General features: G+C 40.3%; 1 protein-coding gene across 1 annotated transcript in view; it reads right to left on the bottom strand.

Moving 5' to 3' along the window:
* Positions 1 to 10957, bottom strand: part of LRRC16A (leucine rich repeat containing 16A) — a gene marked incomplete at its 3' end in the record, with an annotated part of 74837 nt that extends 63880 nt beyond the window's left edge. Inside the window, exons 1-4 of the mRNA XM_009695680.1 lie at positions 10913 to 10957; positions 9220 to 9270; positions 4123 to 4182; positions 1749 to 1870 (exon numbers count right to left, since the gene is read on the bottom strand). Of these exons, the coding sequence (XP_009693982.1) occupies positions 1749 to 1870; positions 4123 to 4182; positions 9220 to 9270; positions 10913 to 10957 (278 nt within the window). The remainder of the gene's footprint in view (positions 1 to 1748; positions 1871 to 4122; positions 4183 to 9219; positions 9271 to 10912) is intronic.
* Positions 10958 to 11525: the final 568 nt, after the last annotated feature.

The following is an 11525-nucleotide window of genomic DNA, read 5'->3' as shown; positions in this document are numbered from 1 at the left end:
GAATAACATTTATTTGTCTTGTCTTTCTTTCTAATGATTAACCCTGTGACTACTGGAGCAACTAAGCCCTATTCTATGACAGGTTCAATCAAGCTAAGGAGACTTGTGGCCCTCATCTAACACAAGGATGCCCAAATTAGGGGAGAGACACAGTATTATTGGTTACCCTGAAACTATTGATGTTTATACATTGCTTTTATGCAGTAAAAGCACTATGGTTCAAAGAGCCACAGAGCATGCCAAGTAGCTACACGAGGCCTCTAGGCTGTACTCTAGATACCCAGCTCCAATCTTTGTAATTTGGTATTGTTCTTCCTCCCCCAGAGAGAAACACAATCCCTTCCTGCCTTTTAAGAAATGAAATTATCTGTTCTTCTGAATGACTAGACTGTCTTATGAACTCCAGAATTCCATAAAACAGGGACGAGAAACCTCCTTCTCCCTTCTTGCCTGTTCTGGTCTTATATCATCTGCTCAACTCCAATGTCTTCATTTTGGAAAGCTGTGGCATCTGAGAGGAGAGCAAGAAATTTTATTTTTTTTCGGGGAAGCAAGCACTCCATACAGCTACCCGAAATGCTCCAGCAACGTTCCCAAGAAAGCCCAGAGAGATCACATATAGAGCTCAAGGCCTTCACAGACACCCAAACACACATAGCCTTGCAGCCCTCTTCACTCTACTCTTTTTGCCTGCATTTCTCATATCATTACTGAGGTTTTACAGCAAACCTGCTCACAAATATTCACTTGAATGCATGCTTTTTGAAGGAAGAGCTCAATCTCCATTAAGGTAGTTAATAACACTGCCACAAAGGAAAGCTGGAAGTAAAAAAAGAAGAAACTGCCAGCTGGAGTTTATGAACTTGATTTCCTACTCCACCTACAGGAAAGGTGAATAATAAAGACATGGACCCAAAATAAAACATGTAAATCTAGCCTGACCATTAACATCTAATGTCTGTTACAAAAGTCCACTTATAAAACTCAGCATGTCTGGGAAAACTCCTTTGCACAGTCTGTTTTCTCTGATATCACTGAAAAACAGGAGCTGAAGAGAATAAGGAAGGACAGAGAGAAGAAAGAAAAAAAAAATGAAGAAAAACCTACTGAGAATTGCTGCAAGATGATAAAAGTTAGAGGCACAGATATGAGAAAAAAACAAAGACAAGAGCAATGCAGAAAGAAGCAGAGTGAAAAAAAACTAAAAAAGGAGACATATGATCCAAGGAGCCAGTTAAACCATGGAAAATATATGTCAAGACTGCCCAGGGTTCTGTTTTGAAGAACAAAGCTCCCAATCATGTGCATCATTTCACAACACTGAAAGTAAACAGAACTTTTCCCTCCTCTCCCAACACAGACTTTACTTCTAGGGGGCAAAAAAAACCAAAACCAAAACAAAACCCAAAAGGAGTAAATTAGAACAAAAAGCCAGAACTTAAGCTATACCTGAGGCTGGAGAGGCAACAAGGTAAAATGAAAACTTAAAACTCCAGATACCTGCATCTTCCCTTCGGAATGAAGGCTCTTGTGACCCTACCAGCCCAGGCGTAGCCTACCTGTGCTCTGCCCTGCCTCCTGGTTCTGCCATACACCTGGACAAAAGCTTAGCGCCTGTCTCAAGGTGTTTCTCATATCCTCGGTGCAGTTCTGAGGTCAGGGTGGGAAGACCAGCAGACAAGAAGCAGTGGCTTGTCACCATTTCCACACAATCTGTTCCCACGAGAGGTGCCCTCAGAGACACTTACACTGGTGAGAGTCCAGGGAATATCTTCCTGAGGCAGGTCCCGATATGCGCCAGCACCTCGTTCACATCCTCCGAGGACGCCATCTTCATGGAGATGCTGCATTTCTCAGTTTCCATAATCAACTACAAATAAAAGGGCATGAGGGCAAGAACTGAGTATCATATAATTCATGTCCATTTAAAAAGGAGAGCATTGTGAATGCCCGCTAAATGCTCTGCATGCTAGTAGGAATCTGTTACTCTCTTAAGACATGACATAGCAATGCTCCAGGTAAAGTTTCTGAAAGTTGCTCTTGAATGTGCAAGACCCCCGTACTCAAACTTTGCTTTTTCTAACAGTGCCCTGCTTCCCACGGGAATAAAATTTTCAAAGGATCTTGACCTCAGCTGACACTTTGAAAACTAGGAACTTTTCACAGCATTGTCCTCTTTTGAAACACGTCCCAGAACATCAGGAGAAGTGAGTGCAGTCTGACAGGAAACTACTGAATGAGCAAGGGCCTGCTTCCTCCAGCAAAAAGTAAAAGTCTTTAATGGCTGTGATCCTCTGGAAAAGCTCTAACGCTTTGATCTATGCCGTTTAAGAAAATGTTACGGTAATATATTGTCTCAGTTCAGATGAAGCAGTAACTCAGCTAACATAACTGTCCCGCTGTCTGGGGGATACGTGCTTCAGTGAGGGGGAAAAATAAAGCCTTTTGTAGTCCATCTCTGTTATATAGAGAGTGTTTAGAATCAAATCAGATTACGGTACGACTGACACATCAGGTCTGCTGCTGCTTTCATCTGTATCACAGGAAGCAATGTAAGGTTTCTGTCTTTTCCAATGTGAATATTTAGCACAGCCCAAGTCACAAACTCTTTTAGATGAGGAGCTGTGCACACACAGTAAGAAGCTAACATTAGGAATAAGTAAGAAGTGCAGACATACAGTATGAGAGGGGATACTGTGTAGAAGATTGGTTTTTATTGAAACTGGTTCCCAGGGCTCTTTTGGTTCCCAGTTCGTGTCCAGGGTCATCACCAGGATAATCCTCAAAGAAGCTGTGTTATCCCAAAAGCACATGGAGAATCTTCACACCTTTTCCCACAAATTCAACTCCTTTCTAAACCTGTTGTTGTCACTCCCTGAAGATGAATGAGTGGGCACAATACTATTGTTTTTCATCATCGTCAATATTAACACAACATTTCTCCATATTACTCTGTCCATTTGTTCACTTATCTTACAGTGGAAAGCTCTTCATGGCTTTCTGTGAGATGCCTAGCACAAGACTACAGTCTTCAGGTATCACGGATATAACACACTCTTTGCAGGAAAACTGCAACAATAACATTTGCTCCACAAGCAATAATCTAGGATTCTGCCTGCCTTCAGCTATAAGCCTTACACATTTAAAACACAAATGAATATAAACATGCAAAGCCCCCAAAAATATTTTAAGAAAATAGTATGCCAAGTGAGGCTGCTGAAAATCCCTTGTAAACCCTGCTACAACAGTCACTGTCTATGCCTCCAGGAATAATCAGCATTAGCCATCATGGCATCTTAGTACCTTAAATAAACAAAGCCACAAAAATATACACAGAATTTACTAAATATCTCCCCATTACAATAGTAAACATCTGGGCCTCCCTCCCCCCCTCCTTTAAGGAAAGCTTCAAATGCCAGGTTAAAAAGATGACATGTTAAACACAGTAAGAGCTTTTCAGAGTTCAAATAAAGCGTCAGACACTCCTATTTTTAAAAATCTCTTTAAAAGCCAAACACACATGAAACGCATGAAGACTTTGATACAATTGAACTGTCAAATCTTGTCAACACGCTTATCTTATGAATGAAAAATCTATTAAAGGCATTCTTCTTTTCAACACCTTCTCTTTGACATTCACTTTTCTGGGCACATAACTTGCTGGCAAATATATTTTATGTTGTATACAGTAATGGCAGCAAGAGCAGCTGGAAGCAAACCACTTCTACCCGCAATGTAAGCAGTAGCTTTTGGCTTCACCATAAAGATACACACTGCAGAAGCCATTCAAGCTTGCGTGGTGATGATTATATATCAGCCACCATTGTTTTATCATCTCTGAGAAAAATATTCACTTACAAGACAAATGAAAATGTATACCATTTTGAATTGGGGAGAAAAAAATTATTTCTTATCGTCATCTCACCTGCACAAGACATTCCTAAAATTGACTCTCTAAATTCTTAGCATTATTGTTAAGACTTCAAAGTAGCACGAATGTAAGAATGGAAATGTACAGTGTGCTCGCTGGATGGGGACACATCCATGTTTGAGCATTACCTCCTCGATTGGAACAGATTTAGCCATGAGTAAACAAGTATCTTTTATCTAGAATACACTCACCTGACCTGGTTTACTGGAAGTTACTCCTTGGATTTCCAAGTAGCTGAAAGTTAGTTCTAACTGCAGTTAAAAAAGAAAAGGCCATGTTAGTGCAAGCATCTTCTTATTTTAAAGAGCACTTACGCTTTTCAATGAGATTAAGAAAACCTTGGGCAAGGCTACTGTTATTTTACATCAATTTCTGTAACTGAAACTAAATATTTATTAATATCTTATCTGCTCACATTTTTCACTAAAAGAACACTTACATTCCCTTGTTACAGGTTCAAACAGTTATTAGATGTTATAGCAATACCACATTGGACCTTTTAGTGCAAGCTATAAGCACATCAGCTTGTAATAAAATTTATGACAAAATTTTACTATAAAAAGTATCACTTATACAATATCCTACTGTTGTGTACGCTTGTGACTGAATAAACATTAATTACAATACTTGCAGCATCACAATTACTCTTTCATTAGTTATACTGATCACAGGTGTGAAAAATTTTACTACACAGAAGCTGAAGGAATATGTATGCACAATTTTTATTATACATACATAAATTAAAAATACCATATATAAATAGATAGATACAGATATAGATATATAATGCTCGAGACTGCTTTAGCATGTCTAAAAAGCATGAGAGAAAATAATACATTAGCTTTGCCTGAGTGGATTATCTGTACAACAGTCAGGATAGGCAGGGAAGAAGGATGAACATACTGAATTCAAAGGGAAGCTTAGAAGAAGGCAGGAAAGTCCTCTCCTCCAAGGACAAATCTAGGGCTACAGGGAGTGTGCTAAGATCTGAATTCACAACTATGCAGATAAATATCTTGACAGCTGAGATATGCAGAAAGAAACAAACCTCCCGGACTGAATCGCAAGCTCAGAGCAAGACATTAGCATGGTCATTTCCCTTTGTTTATCATTAAAACCATTGTAACTGAGAAGTCTGAATTGCACAAAGTTTCCTGTACTTTATCTTATCCTAGGCTCCCAGGCTAACTGGCAAACACCATATTATTCTATTTCTGTATTTGTGGTAATCTTTTTAAAAGATGACCCTGAATGACTCCTGGGGTGCTCAGGACGCAGCTCTCAAGACTCCCTCTCCGCAAAGGCTGCAACAGCCCATTGGGAAGTCAGGAACAGAGGTACCAGTTTCCAACCCTAAGAACCAGCTAAAAGATTTCCAGAAAGCAGCAAGACTGTAGGGAGAGCTCCTAAACGCTACAGTCTCGCTGGTAAATCTACAAGCAGTCACGAACAGTGTTACCGCAGGATGAAGCTGCCCAAAAATTCCAATTAAAATAGTTATGATGTGGAAAGCACTGAAAATTAAGGGGGTTTTAACAAAATAGAAGACCTGTTTTAAGCACTTAGCTATGTTATCCACTCACAGCTGCAGAGATTAAAGATGTTATTACTATTTGTTCTTTGTTGCCTATCTTCTGAATCCTTTTCCCTTCAGTTGCCCTCAGCATTTGACAGCATGACAGAAGATATAAGCACCCCTCAACCATTTCTGTGCCAAGTTCACCTTCCACCAAAGACTTAACTTAGTAACCAAACTTTACTCTGAAGTTTTGGAGGAGTCTTCACATGCTTATTCTGCTGGAGGGGGAGCATCCACAGCAAACCGGCAGTTTCAGACCACAGAGCTGCCACCGCGGCTGCTGACGAAGCGAGCGTGCACAGGGAACGGAGGCAGGAGAGGCAGAACCACCGCAAGCATCTTCCCAGCGCCCACATCGAAGCCTTGCATTTCTCCCAGGGTAAGACATTCACTTCTCTTCAGGCCTCTTTGGTGCCTTATTTCTAAGCTAAGACTGGCAGGCTTTTGTGATGACAGGACATGGCCCTGTGCAGTTCATTCAGGTCAGAAAAACATACACACACACAAAAAAAAAAAATCCATAGCAACTCTTGTTGTTGGCTACTGGAGTAAGCTAGACTACATATATAGAAGTGAAAGGCTCTTCTTTGCCAGCGCTACTCAAATTTAACAAACGTATAAGACTATCTAACATTTGTTTACCCAAATCACGATGAAATTTTAGGGAAAACTTTCCATGATTGAAATCTTTTCAATTTTGCAAATTATTTACCCACCAGATTGAAGGTTCTGCTTTTGCTAATATAGAGTGTATGTGCAAACACATATATATGTACACATGATCAAAAATACTTCTCTGTTCCCGAGAAAAGTTTACACAGATCCAGACTCAAGAATTCAATCTGCAAAAATCCTCTTTGACTAGAATTAACAAATACCAGGAAACGTGGCAACATCTCTATAGTTCATCTTTGGTTCATTTTTCTAGTTAAAAACATGGATTTACAGTCCTTGCTTTGCAACAAAAATGCAGAACACATTCTAAACATCATCTACCATCTACCTATGAAATAATTTTTACAATATGAAATAATTTTTTACAAGCTTTTAAAAAGCATATTCTCATTTATTACTTAAAATTATCTTTTTTTAAAAGGCTGTCAGTGCCTCCCATTTAGGGACCTTTCAGTTACCAAGACAGCTAATTTCACAGTTTCCAATTTTTTCAATCAAAACTTAATGAACGCTGGCACTAGAAATATGTTCACAAACCTGAATTACACTCCCACAAATATTTCATGCACTTATCTGTGGGCTTGAGGACACATCCAACATTTATTAATGTTGCAATTATGTTTCATATAGACTGCAGCAAGAATTAGCAGGCTTTAAATACTGCACTTCCTTTCCTGTCAATCCATCTAGATTAGTGGAAATGAACTGACTGGAGCTGAGTGTAAAGTTAGGAGGTGGCCACTGCAATATCCTTGCTCTAAGGATAATAGTATGGGTTGATATTACACTTAATCAACCTTTATTCCTTTCAACTTTGATCCTTATTTAGTAGATACATCTCAACAGTATTGTTTCAGGAAAAGTGAAGCTTGGAATCAGATGTAGTAACAACAGTCACTCAGAACTGGCCATCTCACAACATACTCCATTTTGTGAGAGGTCCCCGGAGGAATAAAGTGTCTGCTGCACATCCTCAGCCGTCCTGCTAGGAGTTACTGTGTGCCAGTTACATGCAAGTTCTCAGGCTCAAAAAGCTTCTGAGCAGCTTCTGAAAATACTACAAGACTTCAGAAAATTCAGAAAGTTTCACTAACCCTGCTGGAAATGAAACGCATTCTCAACCATCCTAATAGTCGTTCAGATATACAAGTTTAATTTTGACACAAATCATGAGCACAGTTTCTTCTGATCACCTTTCTTCTATTTGTTATCACTAAGGTCACACTTCTGTTAGTACAGCATACATATTCTAGACTTCCATGAAAACTGAAACAAGTTTATCAACTATGTAAATCTATGTAACAAAAGGAGTTTTGAGGGGTTTCTGTAACACTAAACTAGAAGTACAGCTATCTAGACTTCCATGAAAACTGAAACAAGTTTTTCAACTATGTAAATCTATTTAACAAAAGGAGTTTTGAGAGGTTTCTGTAACGCTAAACTAGAAGTACAGCTACTCCTTCATACTCCAAGCCCTAGCCTTCAAGAACTTTTTGATAAATTACAATGGTTTTGTTATTATTAAACATGATCACCATCACCACCTGTCCATCATATTGTCATTGCACTGATGTCCAAGCTGTTCATCAACTGGCTCTGTTTCCATGCAACCGGTCACCAAGTCCTGCCTTAAAAAACTCTGGCTGAAAACTGCACTGATCCAAAGGCCAACAGACAACCAACTGGATATATCCGTGCTGCAGGGACAGGCTGACCAACTGAGGGAAATAAATTTCAGCAGAAATTGAAGCTCGAGTTCTCCTACCTCTCAGTCAGCATCTTCAAATCATAGGTAAGGATGGTCACATTTACCAGTGACCACAATTCAGTATCTGGTATCAGTCACTCTACTTATTGATCTTGTTTCTTCTATAAAGCGTATATAAATATACTCACACACACACTTACACACCCACGCACACACACACAGGTGTAAAACACAACAAAATCGAACATGTGCCAAATTCCCATTCATTAATTCCAAGCTGCACAAGAGGTGTTCCTCCACATCAGTCATTTTCACTCACATCGAAATTATCTTTCTCTGCTACAACAATTGTCACAGGAATAGGAAAAAAAAAAAAAAAATCACCAGCATTGGCAAGGCAGATTGGCAAGATGCTTTTCAAAATGAGCCACAGAAATCATCAGAAAACAGCAGAATTTAATAAAACTCAACATTATCTGCAAATCAAATACATTCCTATTTGACACCACAAACACTAGAGAGAATAATGTCATCAACTTGTTTGGATGTAAAATGTCCCACTGCAAAGATCATCAGGCTCATCTCGGTTCTTCTTGTTGGTGTTTCCAAAGTAATTCTTCACCCACCTGCACTTCTAGAAGTTAAAATCCCTCTGAAACAGTGTGTGTGTGTGTGTATATATATATATGTACACACCCACAAATCCATTTAAGACAGACACTAACGGAAGCACCATTCTAACTCAACACTATGCAACACACCATTTCTCAAGTATTACTATTTTTTCTAAACAGATGCACAAGTATAACTAAAATCATAGAATCACAGAATTGTTTAGGTTGGAAAGGACCTTTAAGATCATTGAGTCCAACCATAAACCTAACACTGCCAAGCCTACCACTAAACCATGTCCCTAAGCACCACACCTACACGTCTTTTAAATACCTCCCGTGATGGGGGCTCCACCACTTCCCTGGGCAGCTTCTTCCAGCACCTGACAACCCTTTTGGTGAAGAAATTCTTCCTAATATCCAATCTAAATCTCCCCTGGTGCAACCTGAGGTCATTTCCTCTTGTTCTATCACTCGTTACTTGGGAGAAGACACTGAACCCACTTTGCTACACCCTCCTTTCAGGTGGTTGTAGAGAGCAATCAGGTTTCCCCTAGGTCTCCTCTTCTCCAGGCTAAACAACCCCAGTTCCCTCAGCTGCTCCTCATAAGACTTATGCTCTTTATGCAACTTTGTTCATGCGATTTACATTTGCATCTAAAAAACCCTGAATATTTATAAAACCAGAATATTTATAGAAACACAGTGACTTTACCTTGGTGGGAATCCGAGATGTTAAAAGAAATGCCCGACATGATGCCAAAACCTGTTGAAAAAAAGAACAGAATTTGTAAATAATATTCCAGATAAATATTTCTTAAGATTCTTTTCCAAGAAAATCCTGAAACCAGAGGGAAAAAGCCTTTAGCAGAGTGAGTGTTGATTTTCTTTGCTGTCATACACTGAAGGAAGCAAAACTGGGCTCAGATCCAATAGAGCACAGTGAAGAGACTGCTGCAATCTGATCTAGTTAGTACAGCATCAGTCAGTACAGTCAGTACAATCTGATATAAAAGCTAGTTAGTACAGAATCAAACTGAAGAATTTTATTGAATCAACTTCTCAAGAACACCTAATAGAAATCTTAATGACATTTTAAAAAGAAGCAAGGATAAGAAGTTCTACCAGGAACATATGATGTACTTAAATATAACGAAAATATGCAAGATAAATAAGGTATTAGTAGTAATATAACAGACCATATGCAAACATTTTCTTTTGGACACACTCGGTGCATTTCTAGAGTAACAACGCAAAGATTTCTCACTGATACCATTTCTTCTCCAGCAAGGACAATGGAAAAATGCATTTAGATTAGTGAGACCAGTGACTCTGGGGAGAGAAGACGATGAAACAAATACTTTGGAAGTTATCGCCAATCAAAATATAATGATATATAAAAGTACCACTCCAATCTCCAGGAGCACACCCCACTCATAGATTTTACACTTTGCAAAAGGGATGACTTATTTTGCAAAACTACAGTATTGCTTTTTGATTTACCTGCCCATAGAATTAGCTACTGTTGGCTACATGTTTTTCCAGACAAAAAAACCTGAAAGAAATTTAATTCAAACATCTGGATCAAAATCCTGCAGCATGTGCAGAGCTTTTCAACATGTTTTTCCAGACAAAAAAACCTGAAACAAACTTAATTCAAACATCTGGATCAAAATCCCGCAGCATGTGCAGAGCTTTTCTCACAGCTGGGACCTCCTGAACCCAGTTCTGCCTGGTAAGTGTCCATCTCTAGGTGAGTAGGTTGACACAAAAAGTGTTCCTTGCTTGGAGAGGGAGAACCAGCCTGCGAAGGGAACCCAGCACCCAGCTCCGAATACTCTTTGCAGATTGCATTTGAGCTTCAGTATCTCAGCTGAACCACGTCTTGCTGAAACCTAAGAGCACAAATGCTGTCCTAGTATTGGGTATTAGCAGACAGTTTCAGGGTTGATGTGATTAGACCTAGTGCTCTGGTTATCACTGATGTAGAGCCAAACCGTTGTGGAACAGTAACCGTTGCCTCCTGCAAGGCTCACCCCTTCACTGAAGGCCCGTTACGCTGGCTGGCATGCCTAGGCCCTGTCAGACAGACCTGCCTCCTCCTCTTGCCCTCATGCATGGGGAAGAAGTCAGTCTCTCCTGCTCTCTTCCCAGCTGTGCCTATCACAAGAATGTCCTCTGCAATCTGGTGGGCAGATAAAGCGGAAGGGTCAACCCAAGGGGTTTTATCATTGCACAACCACAGTTTCCCCAGCCCGTACAGCAGCTCTTTCTCACAGTAATAAAACCTTGATTCTTTGCCCTCCCTCACCCAGCTCCTCAGGGCAGCCACCCACAGCAGGTGCATGTCCCTCTCCTGGGAGCCTCTGGGGAGGATCAGACCCTCAGTCACACCCCTGCCTGCTCACAAGAAAAGCTTCCCTACCAGTAAGAGTGCTCCTCTTGTCCATCATCGCGCCCACAAAGAAACTGCCCAGCTCTGAAGAGGGGTAGGTGATCAGGCATCCTCCCTGCACCAGCATCACCAGTAAAATGCCTCCAGAGCAGCAGGTAGAGCAGCTGCAAGAGTTTCTCCTGATCTGCTTCTGCTCACCACATCTCCGGTGCAGAAGTGAGACATTTGGGGGACAGGACAGCTTTTGAAGAGCTGCTTTCTGTATTTACCTGCTAGGTAGTGCCTATAACATTAGAGAGATCAGTGCTCGTGTGTATGCCACCACAGTGGGACAGCTGGTTACAGGAAAATCATGTCACAGTCCTGTTACAAAACATTTGCCTGCATATATGGGTTCAAGCTACTTTATGAGCTTAGACAGGGTCCCTTTAACATGATCACAGTACACATGAGCTGTCCAAATAACAAAGTTAAATGCAAACTAGGTACCCAGAAGGCTGTAACACAGTTATGTTGGAAAAGGATGTTCCGAGAGAACACATGTCGGTGTATATTCTCGTGGAGGATGTACTAATGCTCCCAAAGCAATCTTGTTAAAACTAAGCTAAAGTACCCACTTACCTTAA

The sequence above is a fragment of the Cariama cristata genome, unplaced genomic scaffold, assembly GCF_000690535.1.
Source record: "Cariama cristata isolate BGI_N322 unplaced genomic scaffold, ASM69053v1 scaffold16822, whole genome shotgun sequence".
Classification (NCBI taxonomy): domain Eukaryota; kingdom Metazoa; phylum Chordata; class Aves; order Cariamiformes; family Cariamidae; genus Cariama; species Cariama cristata.
Note: the sequence above shows the minus strand (reverse complement) of the source record. Positions and strands in the feature narration are given on the sequence as shown.